At 41.7% G+C, this 26,684-nt stretch overlaps 1 protein-coding gene across 1 annotated transcript; it reads left to right on the top strand.

The window, feature by feature from the left end:
- The first annotated feature begins 320 nt into the window (after positions 1-320).
- On the top strand, positions 321-26,291 carry LOC139355613 (coagulation factor V-like). Its single transcript, XM_071067446.1, has 5 exons — positions 321-340; positions 3,727-3,805; positions 6,022-6,548; positions 9,125-9,239; positions 25,764-26,291. The coding sequence occupies exons 1-5, from the start codon at positions 321-323 to the stop codon at positions 25,956-25,958; spliced, it is 936 nt and encodes a 311-aa protein (XP_070923547.1). The 3' UTR covers positions 25,959-26,291.
- The last annotated feature ends 393 nt before the right edge of the window (positions 26,292-26,684 follow it).

Here is a 26,684-nt window from a genome sequence, read left to right as displayed (position 1 = left end):
GCTGAGAGGACTTGTCTGTTCCTCTGCAGGAGAAGTCCAACCTCTACCACACCCTCAAGGCCAGCCGTCCAAATACCATGGCCTGGATGTCAAGGAGGTGCTTGGTACATTGGTGTCATCTAAGGTACTTTGTTCTTCAAAGACACAAAATACATGAAGCATTCTACTCAACTGCTGAAGTAGTTATGAATCTATACTACATATGAGCTATGCTCATTTCAAAAACCAAATTAACTGATTAATTCTCATAACTCTTTTTTTTTTTCTTTGAAGTAGGAGGTGACAGGAATAAAGCTCTTTGCCTGGTCTTGCTGTCAAAGATGACGGCACCCCTGGAAAGGTAACCCATGAGGAGGCTCACACATATTTTCCTGTGTAATTGCCTGTTTCATTTCAGTCACAAGATCTGCAGGAGAGGAGAGGGCGTCAGATGAGACGGCTTTGGAAGGGGTGCTGTGGCATCAATATAATGTATTATGCTCAACGCTTGAAATGGATCTGAAACATCTGTGTAAATCGTCCATCATAAATTATGTTAATATGTTGGTGAGTTTAAATATTTTAATGGTAGAGCAATAAATGGAGGCCGCTAGTTCTGCCAAGTGAAGGCAAGCAGTAGTGAGTGGTGAGCATGGAGCAATATTGAAAACAGCAGATCGGCCAGGCTTATGTCCGCATGAGAAACAGAAGCCGTGCGTGACACAGCACCGGCCGCGTTGTCACAGGTGCATTTCGTCTTGTGGAATTCACAGTTGATCATGAGGAGCCATCTAGCTTTGCAACCTAGAGTTTTAAAGGGAAAACCGATAAGGCAGATTCTTCCAACTTTATCATTATGCTGCTGATTAAATTCTCTGCCCTGGAAGCCCAGAGCTGTTTTATATTTACGATATATTTTGGGGAGGGAAACTCCATGGGCAGGTCCATTTGTCAGTGTTGTGCACCGTATGTGCTATCGATTCGCTTATGGGCTCCTTCCTTTCCAGCATTGCAATAAATCAAGCTCAGTGCACACACACACACAGAGGGAAAACCATCACAGGGACTTTCTTGGGTTTACTGTGTCCAAGTGGTAATGACATCATGACCTGGTAACTGCAAATATTCCTTCCATCGTGGTCTCCAATAAAGAAGCTTTTCAAAGGTTCAAAATTTTCCAGAATTTTGTCTCCTATAATCTGGTGTTGACAATGCACTAAAATTCCTTAATATTGCCTTCAGAAATTGGCATAGTGCCCAGGTCTATCCAGATAGATCTTAGGTTATAAAGGATTTGCTAGGAAGGAAAATTATTGGAGCTTTCAGTTCTTCTCCTTGAGGGAAACTCTGCTGACCTCGATTCTATGGGCGGGAAAGGTTTCCACAAAGCCACATTGATCAGCACAAAATAAAGGTGGCACCAGAGAGAAGTCCCCTTTCAATCTAGGTATGAGGAGAATTCACAACCAGGATTTCTAAGTGTGGATGTTGGTGTCCTCTCTTGGCCTGGATCCTGGGAATATTGGCTCCCAAGTTATGTGCTTGCCAAGGCTTTTGCCACAGCCCCAGCAGCCTTAGCATTTCTCCTTGCATTTGTATCTTTCAGAGTGTTACTAATTCACTTTTAGCTAGTAGGCAAATTGTGAAATTTGGGGTGCTAACAGTACAAAACCAGTTTGCCAAATCTGGACATGCTGACTGACTCCAAGCAGGTCGTATCATTGCCACATGGAAGGAAGAAGCTATTGGCACCTCACCCTCCACCTCAGCAGGCGGAAGACTCCGGCAATGTCTCCATTCATGGATTTGTTCCATCACACATCATTCAACTTTAGGATCTGGCAAACCCTGAAGCCCTTTGAGAAGCTGGGTGTTTTGTTGTTGTTTATAGTCTTTTGTTTCATTTTTATTTGTTTGTTTGGCATATCCGTGAGAAGGCAATCCTCTGAAGCTTCCAGATGCCTGATGTGGATTTAGATACACACAGGAAGACTCTCCCTTTTAAAGTGCCCGGTCCCGTCTTTTATCGTTTTTCGTAGATGAGTGAATCTCCCATACATGATTTGGGCCATTAAGTCTGGGTTGACTTTCAGAGAAAATAATACTTCATTTCATCCAACAAATAAATGACTAAAGATACACGAAGGGAGATGTCTGAGCTGAGGAGGACACCGGCTGACCCTCCACCCACTCTTCGCCCAACCAGGCATCTCTCCCTGTTGCTCAGAAAAATAATCCCAGCAGTCGTGTTTTTTTCCCATCTTCCCATCCCCAGTTCAAACTCTCAGTTTCCTTTTAAACACCCAAACCCTAAGTTATACCTGCAGATGTCACGACTACCCGATGGACAGCTAGATTCATGATTTCACTCACAGTCAATTCTGCAGATAACTACAACTACTGGAATATTAGAGGGACTTTTTAAATTTTTTATTATTTATTTATTTATTTTTTCAAGATGGAGTCTTGCTCTGTCGCCCAGGCTGGAGTGCAATGGCGCCATCTTGGTTCACTGCAATCTCCGCCTCCCGGGTTCAAGAGATTCTCCTGCCTCAGCCTCCCGAGTAGCTGGGATTACAGGCATCTGCCACCACGCCTAATTTTTGTATTTTTAGTAGAGACAGGGTTTCACCATGTTGGCCTGGTCTCGAACTCCTGACCTCAGGTGATCCACCCGCCTCACCCTCCCAAAGTGCTGAGATTATAGGCATGAGCTACTGCACCCAACTTAGAGGGACATTCTTGAACAAAGATATAATAAGAGGAATTGGGCGAGGCACAGTGGCTCCCGCCTGTAATCCCAGCACTTTGGGAGGCTGAGCAGCGTGGGTCACCTCATGGTGAAACCCTGTCTCTACTTAAAATACAAAAAATTAGCCAAGTGTGGGGGCGGGCGCCTGTAGTCCTAGCTGCTAGGGAGGCTGAGGCAAGAGAATCACTTGAACCTGGGAGGCGGAGGTTGCGGTGAGCCAAGATCACACCACTGCACTCCAGACTGGGCGACAGAAAAAAAAGAAAAAAAGAGGAATTGCCTCTTGCCAGACTTACTTAATTCAAATCAGTTAATTAACTCATTTGAATAGACTGTGTAAACAATGTAGAACTCTAGGACTCTAGGAGATGGTTATCAGTTTGGGATCTTTACACCTCTCCCACGTTTCCCCCTGCCACGCATCAGTCACTTAGCCTCCACACTAGTCTCTCAGCCTTTGGGTTCTTCTTAAAATGTTTCAAAGATCTCAGTAGAACTACAGTCCCATGGTGATCTGGGACACTCTTAGAATTTAGCGACACATATGTCATGTTTCTTAAATAGAAGCTAAATGTTCCCAAACTAATCTATAGATGCTATTTAATTCTGTTTAACCCTGATTAGAAATTTTCTTGAGGACTTAATATAATCAATAAAAAAAATTCTCTTCAAAGATAAAATAAAAGAGGTGGGATTTCCCTCAATGGCGGAATGAAGAGGTCAGAAGTTCCCTCCCCCCTCCAAAAAAAAAATAAGCCTAAACATTGACAAAGTGCTAAAAACCAAACAATTCAGACCTCTGGAAATTGACTAAGAGCAAACAAGTTGAGAAGTGTTTATTGAAGAGAAGCTGCCAGAACTGTGGACCAGAATAGAGAGGCATCTCATGGTTCTGTGCCCAGGACTGCTCCTGCCCCACCCTGCTCAGGCAAGAAGCTGCTTTACCAGTAAGGAGAAGCCAGCAGCTTTGACTCCAGAAGGGCTGCTTGGTGTAGGGCAGCGGCAGAGACCTGCCGCACAATACTGAAAGGAAAACTAGTGTACTCAGTAGGAGACAGACATGGAAACCCACAGGTAAGTTCCCCTGAAGTAGCTGTTCTTGTTAAGGCAAGCAGCGAACTAGCTTCACATTTAATGGGGAATTCTGGAGATGAGAGACATGTGCTAGAACATTTCAGAGACATAATACTTCATTTCATCCAACCAAGGCATCCTGGGAAACTAAGGGTGGACACAAGGGAGAACTAAGAGTTCCCAGGGACAGTAGACTTGAAGCACCTGTCAAAAGTTCTTGAGCTGGGAGCACGCTCGCCCACTCACAGGAAGATGGATGAGCAGGAGGTTAGAGGTAACAGATTCGAGACACCTAGCACAGCACCTGGCCTGCCACTCACTGACCACTAAGTTATGAAAACACAGGGGACTGGGAGACCCTTAGGAAGGCAGGCCAAAAAGTAAAAAAAAAAAAAAAAAAAAAAAAGAAAAAAAAAGCAACAAAATTAACAAAGATATTTGCAGAAAAAGGCAAAACAACAACAACAACAACAACAAAAAAGCAAAGACATTAGCAGAAGCACATCATGGGGGAGACAGATTTGACTGTACAGTGCAGCCAAGTCTCTTACACACACACAAACACACATGCACACACACATCCTCCCAAAAAACTCCAGGGATAAAAACTAAACTCCAGGAAAAAAAAAAACACTAGAATCCAGAGTTGATACAATATATGATATAAAATGTCCAATTTTCAACAAAAATCTTTAGGATCAAAAATAAATAGGGACCCCAATTAGCCAAACAATCTTGAAAAATAAAAAGTGCAAAATTGGAAGTATCACATTTCCTGATTTCAAAACTTACTACAAAGCTGCAGTAAGTAAAACAACAAAACCCCAGCATGGCACTGGCATAAAGACAGACATACAGACGAATGGATAAAGCACAAAGCCTGGAAATGAATCCTCGCATATATTGTCAAGTGACCATTGACAGGTGCGCCAAACCTGTTCAATGCGGAAAAGAGTCTATCGGAAAACTCGATTTTTACAAAAATGGAGCTTGACCCTTACCTTAAACCACTTACAAAAATCATCTCAACAGGATCAAAGACCTCAATGTGAAAACTGGAAATAAAACTCTTAGAAGAAAATATAGGGAAAATTTTTAAATGATACTGGACTTGGCAATGATTTCTTTCTTTATTTTGATTTTAAGTTCTGGGGTACACGTGCACGATGTGCAGGTTTGTTGTATAGGTAAATGTGTGCCATGGCGGTTTGCTGCACCTATCAACCCATCACCTAGGTATTAAGCCCACATGCATTACCTATTTTTCCTGATGCTCTCCTTCCCCCCATCTCATCCTCGACAGTCCCCAGTGTGTTGTTCCCCTCCCTGTGTCCATGTGTTCTCATTGTTCAGCTCCCACTTATAAGTGAGAACATGCAGTGTTGGGTTTTCTGTTCCTGTGTTAGTTTGCTGAGAATAATGACTTCCAGCTCCATCCATGTCCCTGCAAAGGACATAATCTCATTTATTTTTATGACTGCCTAGTATTCCATTATGTATAGACACCACATTTTCCTTATCCCGTCTATCCTTGATGGGCATTCGGGTTGATTCCATGTCTTTGCTATTATGAATAGTGCCTCAGTGAACATACACGTGCATGTATCTTTGTAACAGAATGATTTATATTCCTTTGGGTATACACCCAGTAATGGGATTTCTCGGTCAAATAGTATTTCTGGTTGTAGATCTTTAAGGAATCACCACACTGTCCTCCACAAAGGTTGAACTAATTTACACTCCCACCAACAGTGTAAAAGCATTTCTATTTCTCTGCAACCTTGCCAGCATCTGTTGTTTCTTGACTTTTTAATAATTGCCATTCTGACTGGCGTGAGATGGTATCTCACTGTGGTTTTTATTTGCATTGCTCTGGCAAAGATTTCTTAAATATGATGCCAAAACACAAACAAACGAAGATAAATTTGACTTCGTCACATTTAAAACCTTTTGTGCACCTGGGACACTTTCAAGAGATTGAAAATACAACCTACAGAATGGGAGAAAACATTTGAAGCTCGTATGTCAAATGAGGAATTAATATTCAGAATATAAAGAACTCCTACAACTCCACGACAACCCCAAAACAATCCAGTGTTTAAAATGGGCAGAGAACTTGAATAGACCTTTCTCAAAAAAGATACACAAATGGCCAAAAAGCATATGAAAAGATGCCCAGCATCATAAACCATTAGAGAAATGCATCAAAACCACAGGGAGACACCACTTTACGCCCGCCGCTGGGAGACACCGCTTTACGCCCGCCGCAGGGAGACAGCGCTTTACGCCCGCCGCAGGGAGACAGCGCTTTACGCCCGCCGCTGGGAGACACCGCTTTACGCCCGCCGCAGGGAGACAGCGCTTTACGCCCGCCGCTGGGAGACACCGCTTTACGCCCGCCGCAGGGAGACAGCGCTTTACGCCCGCCGCAGGGAGACAGCGCTTTACGCCCGCCGCAGGGAGACAGCGCTTTACGCCCGCCGCTGGGAGACACCGCTTTACGCCCGCCGCAGGGAGACACCGCTTTACGCCCGCCGCAGGGAGACACCGCTTTACGCCCGCCGCTGGGAGACACCGCTTTACGCCCACCGGATGCGCCTGCCGCAGGGAGACACCGCTTTACGCCCGCCACAGGGAGACGCCGCTTCACACCCGCCGGATACGCCCTCCGCAGGGAGACAGCGGTTTACACCCACGGGATACGGCCGCCGCAGGGAGATATCACTTTACACCCAGCAGAATGGTCAGTATCAATCAAACAGAAAATAACTAGTGTTGGCAAGAATGCAGAGAAGTTGAAACCCTGATTTAGTGCTGGTGGGAATGTAAAATGGTGTGGTTGCTGTAGAAAGCAGTTTGACAGTTCCCCAAAACTCTAAACATAAAATTACCACATGATCCAGCAGTTCTACTCCTATGTACATGCCCTGTTTGAAAACAGGGACTCAAACAGATATTTGACTCATAGCATCGTTGTTTGCAATCGTGGCAAGGTAGAAACAAATTTCCATCAACAGATGAATGAGTCAACCAAAGATGGTCTATACATACAGCGGAATATTATGCAGACTCAAAAAGAAATGCAGTTCCGATACATGCTGTAATATGGATGAACCTTGAAAATATGTGAAATACACTAAACGCAAAAGGATAAATATTGTATGCGGTACCTAGAATAATCTGACCTTATGTGAGGTACCTAGAACAATCTAATTCATAGAGACAGCGAATAGAATGGTGGGTACCAGGGGTGGTGAGAGTTGAGGGGAGTGGGGAGTGGTTGTATAATTAGGGTGCAGAGTTCCTGTTTGGGTTGATTTTAAAAGTTCTGGAGATGGGTAGTGGTGCTGCCTGCATAACAGTGTGAGTGTAGTTAATGTCATCAAATTTTGCGCGAAAATAATTAGAATAGTACATTTTATGTTGTGTATTTTTGGCACACACACACAGACATTCACACGGGTAAGTGTGCATCTCTGGGAAAAAAGAGGCAGTTAAAAGAAACTAGAAGACAATGACTTCAGAGCAACTATTCTAAATATGTTCCAGAAATTCAGAGAAAATAGGTTTAAATAATAAAAAGAGAGTGTGATGAGGATGCAGCACGTAGAAAAGCTAGAATTGAAAACTGTAACATCTGAAATGAACAATTCACTAAATTTATTCAACAACAGATTTGAGATGGTGAATACTGAGTTAGCGAACTTCAAGACAGATCCAGTACAAAACACAGGGAGAAAAAAAGCTTAATAAGGAATAAAGTCGTGTTACTTTTCATCAGCCGTGATGGAAAACTAATAACAATATTAGCCTTTTGTTTGTCACACAATGCATAAATTATTTTTCCTAAATTTATCATTTGTCATTCAAATTTGTTTACAGTGGCTTGTCATTCACACTTCCTGAGTAAGAAAAAAATTTGGCAGGTTATTTGTAATGGATTCTGAATAGTACTTAATGAAAATTTACAATCTCAGGCCAATAGTTCCATATTATTTTTGTTTGTAATCTGTTTTTTTTAAAACCTTGAATGCACCTCAAAATAAAATTAGATTTAATATGTGATTGGGATCTAACTCTCTCCATGTCCTTCTCCAAACTGGCCTGTTGAAATTATGTGCAAGACCTTTTCAAACACTTAACCCAAGTATGCACATAGGAGTGCACATGGAAAATTGTAGCATTCCAACTACCACAATGTAGTCTTTTAAAAAAACTAGCAACGTAACTCTTAATATTCAGCCTAAGGGGAAATATTATGAATTGTAAAGAAAAGAAGTATATACCTCCTACACAAAAAGCATGTGTCGTAAAATTGTTGCTTTCAGCCACTACTGAGCGACCATGGCTAAGAGAAAGTTGAGTAATCTGGCATGTATTCTAAAACCACACTCCTAGAACCCATCCCTTTTGATATAAATGATAGTTATCCATTCACTCAATTATTCAAAAAATATGTATTAAATACCTACTACATGCCAAGAACTTCTCTAGGCAATGATAATAACAGGAAATGAAAAAAGTAACTTGTTCCTTTTTTTTTTTTTTTTTTTTTTTGAGATGGAGTCTTGCTCTGTCACCCAGGCTGGACAGGCTGGAGTGCAATGGCGCGATCTTGGCTCGCTGCAAACTGCCTCCCAGGTTCAAGTGATTCTCCTGCCTCAGCCTCCCGAGTAGCTGGGATTACAGGTGCCTGCCACCACGCCCAGCTATTTTTGGTATTTTTAGTAGAGACGGGGTTTCTCCATGTTGGCCAGGCTGGTCTTGAACTCCTGACCTCAGGTGATCCTCCTGCCTCAGCCTCCCAAAGTGCTGGGATTACAGGCATGAGCCATCATTTCCTGCCTGTTACCTTTTTGATTGATACTAATAAATCTCTTGTTGTGTACCTTTTATTTTTTTAGAACATAAAGTAAGTGAAAAAGAAAGTTGTCAGTTATTTTCATCAAATTTCCTATTACCATATGTACTATGTTTTGGTGACTTTCACCCTAGGATTCATGGAGGTAAAATTCTGCCTGCTGAACTTTTTTGCTGTAAATTTACTTATGTAATCCCACCATAGCTGAATAGATGTTCAGTGTGAGATAGCCCTAGGATAAAACACAGCCCTCTCTAGCAAATATATTAATAGAAGGCAAAAAAGCTATCAAAATGTAGAAAAATGTTCAAACAATTAAGTTAAATTTGTTTACAACCTTATTCATGATTGCCCCTTATATCCTACCATGTGTCAGGTAATAGACTTAAAAGACTTTTGTGTACCCTCAGAGATGAAAATTATGGATGGAAAGTGATTAATAAATTCTTCTTCTGTAGGAAAAAATCTCCACCTGGAAGCACAATATTAAAGAATAGAAGAGTGCTATGTTTGCACCATCACTACTTAAAGCAAAGCTCTACACGGTGCTGCGTTTTTCTCCATTTGCATTGGGTGAGTGGATCTTTATAAATTCTTTATAGCTTCTGATCAACCAGACATCACACATTTCTAGAAAGTTGTCACAGCTTAAATGATCTATACAGGAGGTAGGTCCAGAAACACATCAAGGCAATGTGCCATCCCAACTGTGATCAAAGGTTAATTCCATGGCTATGAACATAAACAGACCTGGATTTGGGTTCTATTTTAACAAATAGGTAGGATTGCGACTTTGAGAAAGGATCTGTTTCTGTCTGATCCCTTTTCATTCATTTCACTTCCCAAACTTGTGGGGCTTAAAGGCAATCTCTACACCCATGGGCTAATATAAAATTAAGTCCAGAGAAAACAGCTAGCTTCAATTTGGGGATACGGCTACACACTTTTAGCAGTTAGGGGCTTCCTAGACATTCGGAGTGGGTATCGTTCAAGAAAAAATTTATAGAGGAGAAAACAGTTTCAGACCATAAATTTATAGGACCTGTTTTACAAGGAAAAAATCAGAGTGTGGCTTAATGCTATTTTGGAAATAGCAGGTTGGTATAATATCACTGGCAGCATTGTTGCTTATGAAAGTCATGATTCGTAAAATAATATCATCGTGAAGCAAACAAAGGGACTTGGTAGGAACATTAAACTAAACTAACACCAAAAACATACGGAACAAAAAACCCCAAACTGCGTCCTAACCCATGGAAAATTGTTAAAAAAATTTAAGTAAAATTATCGATCAAAACTTTGTTTTATAAAAGCATAGTTGTTTCATTTCGTTTTTCTTCAGTTGGTGTATATGTCACTATTTCTTCATGTTTCATTACTATAGATTTTGAGTTGCAAGATTAAATACAGGATTGTTTTATGTATTTTAAGTCAAAGATCAATTGTGATTTCAGAACCAGGACATAAAGTCATAATTTGGAATAACTTATTCTTAAATCCATTATCCATTTAGCCATGCAACAAATATTTATGGGCTTACTCTATGGCAGTCCTTACTTTAATTGCCAGGGATCCAGTAATGAATTAAATAGACAAAGTCTCTGCATTCAGTGCGAGAGGAGAGAAGCAATGAACAAACGTATCCTAAATGACCCATAGGATAATAAGAGCTATAAGGAAAATAAACCAGTTCAGAAGTACAGCTTCAGGGAAAGGGAACATCTCTTCACTATAATTGTTAAAAATAATCTGATAGTAAAACTTAACTATTTTGCAGAACATACTCTGTTTCTTTCTTGAATCTTAGCTATGACAATTAGAATATATGAGTCATTTAGGATTAGAATCAGCTGTTGTATTAGTCCTTTTTCACACTGCTGTAAAGAAATACCCAAGACTGAGTAATTTATAAGTGAAGGAGGTTTAATTGACTCACACTTCCCCAGGGCTGGGGAGGCCTCAGGAAACTTAACAACCATGGTGGAAGGGGAAGCAGGCACCGTCCTTTTTTTTTTTTTTTTTTTTTTTTTTTGAGAGGGAGTCTCACTCTGTCACCAGGGCTGGAGTGCAGTGGCAGAGTCTCGGCTCACTGCAACCTCTGCCTCCCCGGTTCAAGCGATTCTCCCGCCTCAGCCTCCCAAGTAGCTGGGATTACAGGTGCCTGCCACTATGCCTGGCTAATTTTTTTGCATTTTCAGTAGAGACGGGGTTTCACTATGTTGGCCAGGCGGTTTTGAACTCCTGACCTTGTGATTGGCCCCAGGCACCTTCTTTACAAAGAAGCAGGAGAGAGAAGTGAGAGTGCAGGACAAGCTGCCACTTATAAAACCATCAGATCTCCTGAGAACTCACTCACTATCATGAAAACAGCATGGGGGAACCGCCACCAGGATCCAATCACCTTCCTCCCTCCACATGTGGGGATTACAACTGGAAAGGAGATTTGAGGTGGGGGGACACAGAACCAAATCCTCTCCGCTTTGAGGGGCAGAATGACAGAAAACACATGACAGTGGCCTGCATAAGACTATAGCTTCTTTCTTTCTGCCCCAAGTCCGGATAGGTGTGATTCTCGGTTGTGTCGGGGACCGGGATCCTTGCACCTTGCTCTTCCATCCTAAGAGCTTTGACTTCCTGGTCCAAAATGGTGACATCCACATTCCAGGCAGCACAGCAGTGGGTGGGCCACGGAGGAAGACAGCAGAGGGGCCTCTCAGAAAGGTTGCCCAGCACCTGCCCCAAGTCACTTGCTGGGATCTTCATAGCTAGAACAAGACACAGGAGCACGCTTAGGGCACTGGAACCTCGACGTTTCCACGGTTCTGCAGTATTTCAGAACAGGACACGGGAGCAGGCTCAGCGCACCGGAACCTCGATATTTCCGGGAAATTTCAGAACAGGGCACAGGGGGTGCTCGGCACTCCAGGAACCTCGGCCTTTCCGCACATATTTCAGAACAGGGTACGGGGCATTCTCAGCACTCCGGGAACCTTGGTGTTTCCAGGCATATTTCAGGTGTTTGTGCTTTCCCCAAAATTAAAGTCTCTAAAGCCACAGATGTAGGGGGAAATTGATAAAAGGGCACAGTCGACAATTTAACAGTGTGCACACAGTGGCCTTAAAATCACATGATTTCTTTCCTCAAGTAACAAATAACTAACTGCCTTTGCTTAGGTTTTCAAGAAAAATAATAGACCATCAGAAACCACATGAGTGGCAAATAGTCAAAATCTATGAGCAGAATTTAGCTCTTGGTGCTCTTGAATGATGAGCATTCTTAGGAAGAAAATCGTGCTTGAGAAATACTATTCATATCGAGACATAATTGTATCTAAAGGAACACTTGCTAAGAAAACAACCTCAGGAACTACTTGAAATAGTAATTAGCACAATATTTTATTTGAGTGGAGTAGAGATTCTTTACCAGTTCATCTAACTTTCATTTTCTAACTCTGCGCACTGAATCTCTGAAGTCACAGAATGCCCTTTGGACATCAGTGCTCTTCAAAATGGTGGGAAATGTCTGGGATGTCCGTGAAGTGCCTGAGTAGGCTGAGAAACAGCCCCTTCTGTGCAAACCTGCGGTGTCAGTATGAAGAAGGTTAGATGCGTGCAAAGCAAGTCGAAGACACACGTAGAAAATACCAAGTTGCAAAGGATGTAGTGTGGGCGTCAATGCCTGAGAAGCAGAAAAGCTCAGCCTGGGGTATTCAGGGGAGACTTGGTAGAAGTACCTGCACCTGAAGTCAGCCTTGAAATAGCCGGCACTGTTGTTAAACCAGGAAGGATGAAGGCAGAGCATCTGTGATATGATGTGCACAGGCACAGTGAACAGATGAGCAAGTGACATGGACCAATGCCACCAACTTCTGTGCAGTGACACGCCAAGGCCAAGCACTGGAGATGCAAGATAAACTAGGGGGAATGTGTTCTTACCCTCCCAGATTTTCAGTTTCAGAGAAATGCCTATGGGGAGGAGGACAGGGCATTGGTAGTTTTTGAGCACCTGTAGAGGGTTTCAGTGAGATGCCTGTGGGGAGGAGGACGGGCATTGGTACCTTTTGAGCACCTGTAGGGGCTGGAGGAAGTGAACATGTTCTCTCTTTGCTCCAATATTTTTTGTTTTACACTGAAAACATATGGGTGCCTTCAAATGATCAAGTAGGGCAAAGGGATTCAATAGGAAACCTGTCTTCTCACAGTGAATACTCTTGTTTCCAGTGTTGACTATTGCTGACTATTTCTCCCGAGTCCTTCCTGAAATACCTCTTGCATTTCCCAGTGTGTAAGCATCCTTAGGGGTGTACATCTTTCCATAAAAAACTGATTTCGCATGGTAGAGTGACTCAGGGTTGCAAGCAGAGTTCATTTTATCCCTTCTTAAGAGTGGTCCCCTTTAATCTGGTGTTACAGCTTGGTCCACCTGATATGGTTTGGCTGTGTCCCCACCCAAATCTCATCTTGAATTGTAGCTCCCATAATTCCCACGTGTTATAGGAGGGACCCGGTGGGAGGTACCTGAATCATGGGGGTGGATCTTTCATGTGCTATTCTCGTGATGGTGAGTAAGTCTCACAAGATCTGATGGTTTTATAAATGGGAGTTCCCTGCACACACTTCCTCTTGCCTGCTGCCATGTAAGACATGTTTTTCTCCTCCTCTGCCTTCTGCCATGATGGTGAGACCTCCCCAGCCATGTGGAACTGTGAGTTCCTTAAACCTCTTTCCTTTGTAAATCACCCAGTCTTGGGAATGTCTTTATTAGCAGCATGAGAAAGGAGTAACACACCTCCCCCAAATCCACATACTGAAGTCCTAACCCCAGTACCTCCTAGTGTGATTTTATTTGGAGATAGGGTCATGGCAGATGGTAATAGTTAAGATGAAGTTATAGGTTGACCCTTAATCCAAGTTGAATAGTGTCTTTGTGAAAAGGGGGCATTTGGACACACACACACTGGGAGAATACCAGGTGAAGACGAGAGAAAAGATGAGTGATGCCTCTATAAGCCAAGGAAGGTTAGAGTTGCCTGGAAGCCACCAGAGTCTAGGAGAGAGGACTGAAACAGGTTCTCCCTCATAGTTCCCGGAAGGAACCAACCCTGCCGGCACCTTGGTCTCAGACTTCCAGCCTCCAGAACTGTGGGACAATAGGTTTCTGTTGTTCAAGCTGCCTGCTTTGTGGTATTTTGTGAAGGCATCCCTAGAAAATAGATACATTCAGCTTTGTAAAACTTGCCCATCATTTAGATGAAATCCTGGGGAGGTGCTATGGTTTTCCATTCCATTTGGGGAAATAAAAATCTATTTCAGGCACTCCTAGATGTTCACGCAAAGTTCAGTGCATTCTAACATCAAAATTGCAGATTTTCACTCCATTTCAGCAGCCCTCATTCATCTCTCCACTGTGGGAAGCAGATGTGGCTGTAATCTGGTGCGGGGATTCCATCAGCAGAGATGACAGTTATGCACTTTTTATTTCCAGGGTCCTTTCCTGAATTCCTCCCAGATTGTTCCACCAGGACCTCTACCTGCAGGAGCTTGGTGCTGGACATTCTGTTCTGACACAATGCCCTTCCTCAGTCTTGCATCCACACCAAGCCATGCAGCTCTTCCTGCTGAGGTGGTTTTGCCCCAGGAAGCCCTCCTGGGTGGGTCCTTGTCAAATAATCCCACAGCTGTGCCCAGAAGCAGGGTCCCTTTGGGCTGTATGGGAGTGTGCACCTTTGCCCAATAGCTGACTTAGAGCAGGGCAAGCAATCTCATTTTCCTCCCTTCCCTCTGAGGCCAGTGCAGCCAGACAGACCCTCTGGCATCAAGACCTTTCCAGAGAGCCAGAAGGTACCAGTCTGCACATCCCAAATACCAAGGAATATAGTGTTTCCAGGAATCTGTTCCCACTTGTATGAGTTTGAGGAGAAGTACCCTTGATCCTTAACCACAGGGCAAGAGAAATGCACAGCAACCGATTGAAAGATTGCTCACTCGGAGGTCTCTGCAACTCATATGAATTTTTAACTTTCTCTTATATACTTTTAGGTAGATGATTGTGATTGGTGAATTTTACGAGTTATGTTGACTGGGCTGAGGGATGCTGAAGTAGTTGGTTAAATGCCATTCTGGGTGTGCCTGTGAGGATGTTTCCACTAGAGATTAGCGTTGGTATGGGCAGAGCGAGTTAAGAAAATGGCGCTCCCCAGTGTAGATGGGTCTCATCCAACCCTGGGAGAGCCTGCAGAGAGTGGAAAGCAGAGGAAGGCTGGATTTTCTCGCTGCTTAACTGCTCCTGCTGAGACGCCGCTCCTCTCTCTCCTCAAACTAGGGCTTACACCATCAATGCCCCTGGTTCTCAGGCCTTTGGACTCACACTGAATGACACCTGCAGCTTCCCCAGGTTTATATCTTGCAAATGGCACATGATGTGACTTAGACTCTGTGATCCTGTGAGCCAGTTCCTCATCATGAATCTCTTTTTTTTTTTATCCTACTGGCTCTGTTCCTCTGGAGAATTCTGGTTAAAATAACCACAATGATGAAATGGAAGCTAAAAGACTGGTTTTACTGCTGCATAATGTATCCTCCTGGGATTTGGTTTGTCCGTCAAATAGAAATCACACAAAGGATCATATTTTTACATAAATTTCATATGTGGGCCAGGCACGGGGGCTCACACCTGTAATCTCAACACTTTAGGAGGCCGAGGTGGGTGGATCACTTGAGGTAAGGAGTTCAAGACCAGCCTGACCAACATGATGAAAACCCGTCTCTACTAAAAATACAAAAATTAGCTGAGCATGGTGGTGTGCACCTGTAATCCCAGCTACTGGGGAGTCTGAGGCAGGAGAGTCACTTGAACCCAGGAGGTGGAGGTTGCAGTGAGCTGAGATCATGCCACTACAACCTGGTCAACAGAGTGAGACCCTGTGTAAAAAAAAAGAAAAGAAAAGAAAAAAGAAAAGAAAACATTAATGTGCATTACACTTAAGATAAAGTGTCCTATTATATGTACATATATAATGTGGGTTATACTACAGACATGGTTTTGTACCCTGCTTTGTTTTAGTTTACAGTAATTTGTGCTAAAAAGCCTACAAATATCTACTCATTCTTCTTCATGGCTTCATAATAATCCATTTTATAAGCTCACAGTAATTTACTTCACTGGTCACCTGTTGGTGGATATTTACTTTGTTTCTACTATTCTGTTAGAATAAATTGGAAGTGCTTTTTCTCATACAGGTATCTTCACTCACATGTGTCTCTATCTCTGTAGGTGATTGTGGCAGACATAGCAAGATGTCTACAAAACTCCGTTCTGCCATCTTTGGTCAAATGACATTTCTCAGTGTCCCCTGCAATTAGTTGTGATCTGATGGCTGATTGCAAGGGAGACTGAGAAATGTCATGTGACCAAAAATGGTAGAATCTCCAAAATAGGTTGTCTACCAAAGATGGTAGAATCTCCAAAGGAATGTGTGTGGGTGGGAGGGTGATTTTTCTGCTTCCTGTTCTGCTCCTTAAAATCCTCCCCTGCATACAACTCTATTCTCTTTCTCCTATGCAGATATTTTCAAAAAATATTCTGAAGGTGCCTAAGTTGCTATTATCCTGGGGATCTGAATGTCCTGAAAGAAATTCCGCACGCCAAGCTGAACACTCTTCCTAAACTCCTGGGTGATTAAGAAATAGACTCTTCCTTCTTCCTGAGCAATAGTCTTTGAATCTATTTGTTATTCCAAGTTGGTCTAACTCAACACACAGCTATTCTAAAAAACAAATTTGTCAAATCATCCCCCAAAGAAGTTGTACCAATTTATATGTTCCAAATAGTGTTTGTGAATTCTGTGTAGTCACTTTTAATCCTCATGATAGCCACGAATGGAATGCATGGTTATCTCCAATTTTATCAGGAGAGTATTTATGGTTAATGTGCAATTTCTACTAAATTATTAAGCTAGTGTGTGGCACAAAGAGGATTTAAGTCCAAAATTTTATTACTACAAACACCATTTCTATCCCAAAGATAGGATGCCTTTTAGAGAATAATGGGGAAACAGGAAACAGTAAGGAGATGAAGGTGTAGAGGACGTGGGACAAGGATGAGGAACATGGAGCTGATTCACTGAGTGATACAGGGGTGTGTGTGTGCACATGTGAGCCTGTGCATGCCTGCAAGAGCCCCTGGTTTCATTTCTTTTTTTTTTTTTTTTTTTTTAATTTATTTATTATTATTATACTTTAAGTTGTAGGGTACATGTGCATAACGTGCAGGTTTGTTACATATGTATACTTGTGCCATGTTGCTGTGCTGCACCCATCAACTCGTCATTTACATCAGGTATAACTCCCAATGCAATCCCTCCCCCCTCCCCCTTCCCCATGATAGGCCCCGGTGTGTGATGTTCCCCTTCCTGAGTCCGAATGATCTCATTGTTCAGTTCCCACCTATGAGTGAGAACATGCGGTGTTTGGTTTTCTGTTCTTGTGATAGTTTGCTAAGAATGATGGATTCCAGCTGCATCCAAGTCCCTACAAAGGACTCAAACTCATCCTTTTTTATGGCTGCATAGTATTCCATGGTGTATATGTGCCACATTTTCTTAATCCAATCTGTCACTGATGGACATTTGGGTTGATTCCAAGTCTTTGCTATTGTGAATAGTGCTGCAATAAACATACGTGTGCATGTGTCTTTATAGCAGCATAATTTATAATCCTTTGGGTATATACCCAGTAATGGGATGGCTGGGTCATATGGTACATCTAGTTCTAGATCCTTGAGGAATCGCCATACTGTTTTCCATAATGGTTGAACTAGTTTACAATCCCACCAACAGTGTAAAAGCGTTCCTATTTCTCCACATCCTCTCCAGCACCTGTTGTTTCCTGACTTTTTAATGATCGCCATTCTAACTGGTGTGAGATGGTATCTCATTGTGGTTTTGATTTGCATTTCTCTGATGGCCAGTGATGATGAGCATTTTTTCATGTGTCTGTTGGCTGTATGAATGTCTTCTTTTGAGAAATGTCTGTTCATATCCTTTGCCCACTTTTTGATGGGGTTGTTTGTTTTTTTCTTGTAAATTTGTTTGAGTTCTTTGTAGGTTCTGGATATTAGCCCTTTGTCAGATGAGTAGATTGCAAAAATTTTCTCCCATTCTGTAGGTTGCCTGTTCACTCTGATGGTAGTGTCCTTTGCTGTGCAGAAGCTCTTTAGTTTAATGAGATCCCATTTGTCAATTTTGGCTTTTGCTGCCGTTGCTTTTGGTGTTTTAGACATGAAGTCTTTGCCCATGCCTATGTCCTGAATGGTACTACCTAGGTTTTCCTCTAGGATTTTTATGGTATTAGGTCTAACATTTAAGTCTCTAATCCATCTTGAATTAATTTTCGTATAAGGAGTAAGGAAAGGATCCAGTTTCAGCTTTCTACTTATGGCTAGCCAATTTTCCCAGCACCATTTATTAAATAGGGAATCCTTTCCCCATTTCTTGTTTCTCTCAGGTTTGTCAAAGATCAGATGGCTGTAGATGTGTGGTATTATTTCTGAGGACTCTGTTCTGTTTCATGGTCTATATCTCTGTTTTGGTACCAGTACCATGCTGTTTTGGTTACTGTAGCCTTGTAGTATAGTTTGAAGTCAGGTAGCGTGATGCCTCCAGCTTTGTTCTTTTGATTTAGGATTGTCTTGGAGATGCGGGCTCTTTTTTGGTTCCATATGAACTTTAAAGCAGTTTTTTCCAATTCTGTGAAGAAACTCGTTGGTAGCTTGATGGGGATGGCATTGAATCTATAAATTACCTTGGGCAGTATGGCCATTTTCACGATATTGATTCTTCCTATCCATGAGCATGGTATGTTCTTCCATTTGTTTGTGTCCTCTTTTATTTCACTGAGCAGTGGTTTGTAGTTCTCCTTGAAGAGGTCCTTTACATCCCTTGTAAGTTGGATTCCTAGGTATTTGATTCTCTTTGAAGCAATTGTGAATGGAAGTTCATTCCTGATTTGGCTCTCTGTTTGTCTGTTACTGGTGTATAAGAATGCTTGTGATTTTTGCACATTAATTTTGTATCCTGAGACTTTGCTGAAGTTGCTTATCAGCTTAAGGAGATTTTGGGCTGAGACAGTGGGGTTTTCTAAATATACAATCATGTCATCTGCAAACAGGGACAATTTGACTTCTTCTTTTCCTAACTGAATACCCTTGATTTCTTTCTCTTGCCTGATTGCCCTAGCCAGAACTTCCAACACTATGTTGAATAGGAGTGGTGAGAGAGGGTATCCCTGTCTTGTGCCAGTTTTCAAAGGGAATTTTTCCAGTTTTTGCCCATTCAGTATGATATTGGCTGTGGGTTTGTCATAAATAGCTCTTATTATTTTGAGGTATGTTCCATCAATACCGAATTTATTGAGCGTTTTTAGCATGAAGGGCTGTTGAATTTTGTCAAAAGCCTTTTCTGCATCAATTGAGATAATCATGTGGTTCTTGTCTTTGGTTCTCTTTATATGCTGGATTATGTTTATTGATTTGCAAATGTTGAACCAGCCTTGCATCCCAGGGATGAAGCCCACTTGATCATGGTGGATAAGCTTTTTGATGTGTTGCTGAATCCGGTTTGCCAGTATTTTATTGAGGATTTTTGCATCGATGTTCATCAGGGATATTGGTCTAAAATTCTCTTTTTTTGTTGTGTCTCTGCCAGGCTTTGGTATCAGGATGATGTTGGCCTCATAAAATGAGTTAGGGAGGATTTCCTCTTTTTCTATTGATTGGAATAGTTTCAGAAGGAATGGTACCAACTCCTCCTTGTACCTCTGGTAGAATTCAGCTGTGAATCCATCTGGTCCTGGACTTTTTTTGGTTGGTAGGCTATTAATTGTTGCCTCAATTTCAGAGCTTGCTATTGGTCTATTCAGGGATTCAACTTCTTCCTGGTTTAGTCTTGGAAGAGTGTAAGTGTCCAGGAAATTATCCATTTCTTCTAGATTTTCCAGTTTATTTGCGTAGAGGTGTTTATAGTATTCTCTGATGGTAGTTTGTATTTCTGTGGGATCGGTGGTGATATCCCCTTTATCATTTTTAATTGCGTCGATTTGATTCTTCTCTCTTTTCTTCTTTATTAGTCTGGCTAGTGGTCTGTCAATTTTGTTGATCTTTTCAAAAAACCAACTCCTGGATTCATTGATTTTTTGGAGGGTTTTTTGTGTCTCTATCTCCTTCAGTTCTGCTCTGATCTTAGTTATTTCTTGCCTTCTGCTAGCTTTCGAATGTGTTTGCTCTTGCTTCTCTAGTTCTTTTAATTGCGATGTTAGAGTGTCAATTTTAGATCTTTCCTGCTTTCTCTTGTGGGCATTTAGTGCTATAAATTTCCCTCTACACACTGCTTTAAATGTGTCCCAGAGATTCTGGTATGTTGTATCTTTGTTCTCATTGGTTTCAAAGAACATCTTTATTTCTGCCTTCATTTCGTTATGTACCCAGTAGTCATTCAGGAGCAGGTTGTTCAGTTTCCATGTAGTTGAGCGGTTTTGATTGAGTTTCTTAGTCCTGAGTTCTAGTTTGATTGCACTGTGGTCTGAGAGACAGTTTGTTATAATTTCTGTTCTTGTACATTTGCTGAGGAGTGCTTTACTTCCAATTACGTGGTCAATTTTGGAGTAAGTATGATGTGGTGCTGAGAAGAATGTATATTCTGTTGATTTGGGGTGGAGAGTTCTATAGATGTCTATTAGGTCTGCTTGCTGCAGAGATGAGTTCAATTCCTGGATATCCTTGTTAACTTTCTGTCTCGTTGATCTGTCTAATGTTGACAGTGGTGTGTTGAAGTCTCCCATTATTATTGTATGGGAGTCTAAGTCTCTTTGTAAGTCTCTAAGGACTTGCTTTATGAATCTGGGTGCTCCTGTATTGGTTGCATATATATTTAGGATAGTTAGCTCTTCCTGTTGAATTGATCCCTTTACCATTATGTAATGGCCTTCTTTGTCTCTTTTGATCTTTGATGGTTTAAAGTCTGTTTTATCAGAGACTAGTATTGCAACCCCTGCTTTTTTTTGTTCTCCATTTGCTTGGTAAATCTTCCTCCATCCCTTTATTTTGAGCCTATGTATGTCTCTGCGTGTGAGATGGGTCTCCTGAATACAGCAGACTGATGGGTCTTGACTCTTTATCCAGTTTGCCAGTCTGTGTCTTTTAATTGGAGCATTTAGTCCATTTACATTTAAGGTTAATATTGTTATGTGTGAACTTGATCCTGCCATTATGATATTAACTGGTTATTTTGCTCGTTAGTTGATGCAGTTTCTTCCTAGCCTCAATGGTCTTTACATTTTGGCATGTTTTTGCAATGGCTGGCACCGGTTGTTCCTTTCCATGTTTAGTGCTTCCTTCAGGGTCTCTTGTAAGGCAGGCCTAGTGGTGACAAAATCTCTAAGCACTTGCTTATCTGTAAAGGATTTTATTTCTCCTTCACTTATGAAACTTAGTTTGGCTGGATATGAAATTCTGGGTTTAAAATTCTTTTCTTTAAGAATGTTGAATATTGGCCCCCACTCTCTTCTGGCTTGTAGAGTTTCTGCTGAGAGATCTGCTGTTAGTCTGATGGGCTTCCCTTTGTGGGTAACCCGACCTTTCTCTCTGGCTGCCCTTAAGATTTTTTCCTTCATTTCACCTTTGGTGAATCTGGCAATTATGTGTCTTGGAGTTGCTCTTCTCAAGGAGTATCTTTGTGGCGTTCTCTGTATTTCCTGGATTTGAATGTTGGCCTGCCCTACTAGGTTGGGGGAGTTCTCCTGGATGATATCCTGAAGAGTGTTTTCCAACTTGGTTCCATTTTCCCCCTCACTTTCAGGCACCCCAATCAGACGTAGATTTGGTCTTTTTACATAATCCCATACTTCTTGCAGGCTTTGTTCATTTCTTTTTCTTCTTTTTTCTTTTGGTTTCTCTTCTCGCTTCATTTCATTCATTTGATCCTCAATCACTGATACTCTTTCTTCCAGTTGATCGAGTCGGTTACTGAAGCTTGTGCATTTGTCACGTATTTCTCGTGTCATGGTTTTCATCTCTTTCATTTCATTTAGGACCTTCTCTGCATTAATTACTCTAGCCATCAATTCTTCCACTTTTTTTTCAAGATTTTTAGTTTCTTTGCGCTGGGTACGTAATTCCTCCTTTAGCTCTGAGAAATTTGATGGACTGAAGCCTTCTTCTCTCATCTCGTCAAAGTCATTCTCCGTCCAGCTTTGATCCGTTGCTGGCGATGAGCTGTGCTCCTTTGCCGGGGGAGATGCGCTCTTATTTTTTGAATTTCCAGCTTTTCTGCCCTGCTTTTTCCCCATCTTTGTGGTTTTATCTGCCTCTGGTCTTTGATGATGGTGATGTACTGATGGGGTTTTGGTGTAGGTGTCCTTCCTGTTTGATAGTTTTCCTTCTAACAGTCAGGACCCTCAGCTATAGGTCTGTTGGAGATTGCTTGAGGTCCACTCCAGACCCTGTTTGCCTGGGTATCAGCAGCAGAGGCTGCAGAAGATAGAATATTTCTGAACAGCGAGTGTACCTGTCTGATTCTTGCTTTGGAAGCTTCCTCTCAGGGGTGTACTCCTCCCTGTGAGGTGTGGGGTGTCAGACTGCCCCTAGTGGGGGATGTCTCCCAGTTAGGCTACTCAGGGGTCAGGGACCCACTTGAGCAGGGAGTCTGTCCCTTCTCAGATCTCAACCTCCGTGTTGGGAGATCCACTGCTCTCTTCAAAGCTGTCAGAGTCGTTTGCGTCTGCAGAGGTGTCTGCTGCGTTTGTTTAGTTTACTGTGCCCTGTCCCCAGAGGTGGAGTCTACAGAGACAGGCAGGTTTCCTTGAGCTGCTGTGAGCTCCACCCAGTTCGAGCTTCCCAGCAGCTTTGTTTACCTACTTAAGCCTCAGCAATGGTGGGCGCCCCTCCCCCAGCCTCGCTGCTGCCTTGCCAGTAGATCACAGACTGCTGCGCTAGCAATGAGGGAGGCTCCGTGGGTGTGGGACCCTCCCGGCCAGGTGTGGGATATTATCTCCTGGTGTGCCTGTTTGCTTAAAGCGCAGTATTGGGGTGGGAGTTACCTGATTTTCCAGGTGTTGTGTGTCTCAGTTCCCCTGGCTAGGAAAAGGGACTCCCTTCCCCCTTGCGCTTCCCAGGTGAGGCAATGCCTCACCCTGCTTCAGCTCTCGCTGGTCGGGCTGCAGCAGCTGACCAGCACCGATCGTCCGGCACTCCCTAGTGAGATGAACCCAGTACCTCAGTTGAAAATGCAGAAATCACCGGTCTTCTGTGTCGCTCACGCTGGGAGTTGGAGACTGGAGCTGCTCCTATTCGGCCATCTTGCTCCGCCCCCTGGTTTCATTTCTATTCAGAGTTATCCAATCTCTTATGTGCAGAAAGCTAATCTTGGAATACAACAATACCTTATATGTTGGTCCTGCTGACTCTTAATCTTCCCAACTCCAATATACACCATATAACATAATCCATCTTTTCATGTCTCTTATATGCTGAGAAATTACTGAGAACTTATGATAATAATAATAATGATAATAACTATAAAATATTGAGTGACTGTGGAACTTCATAGAAAGTTTATAAATCATCATCTGATGAGTAGAGACTTTTGACTTTTTGTCCGAAAGCCAGTAAACAAAGAATGATTTCATAAATGTCTGATTTTATGGAGGAATACGTTGTGTGGCAATAAGTAACAAGGTGAACAACAGGAATTAACTTATAGTACAAAGGGAATTAAGGAATTAAAATATTTAAGACAACAAAATGCATACTCTACTACAATTTTGCAAATTAAATTTTGAAAAATCCCAGATTCAGGAAAATCAGAGCTGAAGTCTGGCCTCAGCAGCAGTTCCTCTTATATTGATTAATGGGCCCTGATTAGGATGGAAAATTTTTCCCCAGACACAGAAATGGGGGAAGAAGATATTGGATAAGTTTTAATAGAGGTACATTCAAATTAAGAAGGACTTCTTTATTCTAAGATTGTGTTCTCACTACGCTTATTTTTTTAGTGATAAAATAAATCGTCGTCTTTCTCTGACATTTGGTTATTTACAATTCAATGAACTTGTCAATATTAAAAAGTGGCAACTCTGCACCAATTCAGAAATAATTTTGAAAATTGTGTTGTTCTGTGAAGACTACAAGTTTTGGGAACACTTTTCTGCTTTTGATGTTATTTTATATGGATAAGAGCAAAATCTGGGAAACGTTCACCCAGACATTTTTCTAGGAAGGATGAGGGTTTTTCTAAAGAAGGGGACGAGGAGTGAATTTTCTTGGTGTGGCCTTCTCATCAGCGACTCTCTAATCAGATCTTCATATAGAATTTATCATTCCACAGGTGACCCGTGACCAAGATGCCACCAGCAGATTCCTGGATGATGAGGTTGAGTTGGGTCAAATTCTTTTTCTCACGGGTGCAAGGTTCTAAATCAAAGTGTTGCATGTGGCAGGACATCTCAACCTTTTGAATAGCAAACCAAGCAATCAAAAACTCGGATCTACGTTTTCAAAACAGCTTTAGCATAAAATCTGTGTCATCAATGGATTTATGAGAGATTTTTGTTTTGTTTTGTTTTTTTACCTATAATAAAATAAACTTCAGCCAAATTAAATGTCAAGGAGTTGAATTGAGCAACGAACGATTCGCCAATAGGGCGGCTCCCAGAAGCACAGCAGATTCGGAGAGACTCCAGCACAGCCACGTGGTGAAAGGAGATTTATAGACAAAAACAGAGACATGAGGTACAGAAATTAGAAGTGAGGTACAGAACAGCTAGATTGGTTACAGTTTGGCATTTGCTTTACTTGAACACGGTTTGAACACTCAGCAGTGTATGAGTTTGAATTGTGGCTGCTGGGACTGGCCAATACTTAGCGATTGTTACAGGGACATGCTACTAAGTGAGGTTTTCAATCTTGTCTACCTATTAAGCTAGGTTGCAGGTCATCCACAAGGACTCAAATATAGAAGCACGGAGTCCTTCTCAGGTCATATTTAGTTCTTTTAACACTTAGATAGGATGGACTAAAGGGTTTGTGGTGTGTGTGGAATGTGTGGGGTGTGTGTGTGCGTGTGTGTGTGATAAATAACTTTGTGTAGCAAATATTGGCTTTTAAAAATTACTTTAAAGACTTCCACTCTTTTCTGACAAAGTCATCTGGCTTTTAAAAATTACTTTAAAGACTGCCACTCTTTTCTGACAAAGTCATCTGTCTTAAAGCTCTTCCTGAAGAGTTTAACGCATCTGGTGCCACCACACACCAGGTGGGATGGGGATTATTTTCCACAGTTATTTATGTAAAGAAGATCTTAGGGTGGTAGATGGTTTATACAAGATTTGAATATGGACAGATTTTCTTTTATTATTTAAAAAAGAAGACATACACAAAGGATCTGTGCAATTGAGGAGTTATTAGGTAAGCCATTTTATGTTGGGACTATGAGTCTCTGTGAGGCACTAAGTGAATATTAACCATGTGGAACCGTCCAGAGTCAGGTGATTCAGAGAAAAAAACTTGATCCTGTACAATTTTAGAATATCAGTGCTGTTTTCATTTCAATCAATTAACAAGAGCAGCCAAGAAATGACTCAAAATCTCTCCCATACAGGAGAGAGTATCTTTTTTTCTTTTTCAGAAATAGTCAATGACATTTTAAAGAAAGATGAAGGCATCAAGGCAGAGGTCAATGAGTTTACAAAAAAAAAAAAATAATAATTCCTTCAATTTAACAGCCTCTTCTTCCACATTTCTAATTTTCTGAAATGTAGTTTGAACCATTCCAATGGGAAAAAATATTGCAAATGTTTGTACAAAATGTTCGTATCACCCCATTCTTTTTAGCTTTCATTAGGAGCATTTTTAAAATATTAAACCTGCTTCAATATAGCTTTTCTATCTTTGGATCATGTTGTACAAAAAAAAATTAAGAATCCTTCCTTCTCTCCCTGCAAAAATATCTCACTAAGCTCACCCAAGAAGGGCCATCCCATAATAAAGCTTGTTTGAATCACTTTCCCTGAAGGGACATTTACACCCGTTTATAACATGATCTCCAGGAAGTGCGCAGGAGGAAGCTGCCGCCGCCTGCAGCTGGATCAGATGCTGTTCGCTGTCTACCTACTGCTGACATCTTCCCTCCCACCTGGATGCTACCTGAGCAGTCAGAACGTCAAACTTCACTGAACGACAGAGGTGCCGAAATGGCACCTCCACCACCTGTCCGAAGATCTAAGACAACACCAGCTGTCTGAGAGTGGCTTGAACATTATAAATTCAGCGTTTCACTTACAAACGTAGCTGTAAATTCACAGGGAGGAATCTAAGTGCTGGATCTCATTCTTACGGGAAAATTCTATAGAAAAATTGAAGTCAAATTAGCCATTTGTGGTGGTTGCTGAAGAAGACACACCAAGTCAGATGCTCCTGACCATGCAGGGCGATACCCTCCAACTGAGCATGGAAGCCCGACTGCAATAGGACGGTCTTCGTCATCCGCACTGGTTAGCACTTGCCGCTTCTTGCTGCCATTGCCTCTCATACAAGAAAGTCAAGCCAGTGCAGATCAGTAATAATAATAATAATAAATAAATAAAAAAGTAAAAAGGTTTACCTAATTTTATTCAGGAGCTTTATTAAATAATTTTTTTGCTATTTAATTATCTGATTTTTAAAAAGAAAGCTTTATTAAGGTATAGCTTACATTCTATTAGATTATCCTGAATGTACAGTTCAATGAGATTTAGCAAATTTCCAATTGTGAAACCCTATCGCCACCAAGTTCAGAAGATGTCCATCAGTCAAAAAGAGTAGGAAGCATACAGAAATCTCATACAAATGGGAATATATAATATGGAGTCTTACGTGCTTGGTTTTCATTTAGCATATTGTCTTCGGGTTGTCTCCTATAGCTGCATGCTATTCGTAGTTTCTTCCTTTTTATTACTGAGTGGATATGTGGTTATGTGGGGATAACACAT

The sequence above is a fragment of the Macaca nemestrina genome, chromosome 8 (genome assembly GCF_043159975.1).
Source record: "Macaca nemestrina isolate mMacNem1 chromosome 8, mMacNem.hap1, whole genome shotgun sequence".
Classification (NCBI taxonomy): domain Eukaryota; kingdom Metazoa; phylum Chordata; class Mammalia; order Primates; family Cercopithecidae; genus Macaca; species Macaca nemestrina.
The sequence above is the reverse complement of the archived record's forward strand: the minus strand, read 5'-3'. Positions and strand labels throughout refer to the sequence as shown.

What these genes read in the sequence shown, in the direction of transcription:
- LOC139355613 (XM_071067446.1), top strand. Translation starts at nt 321, where the DNA reads ATGACGGCACCCCTGGAAAG. An exon ending in ACAGACATGGAAACCCACAG is followed by an intron (nt 3,806 to 6,021) that starts GTAAGTTCCCCT and finishes TCAAAACCACAG; the next exon opens with GGAGACACCACTTTACGCCC. An exon ending in ACTTTACACCCAGCAGAATG is followed by an intron (nt 6,549 to 9,124) that starts GTCAGTATCAAT and finishes CTTCTTCTGTAG; the next exon opens with GAAAAAATCTCCACCTGGAA.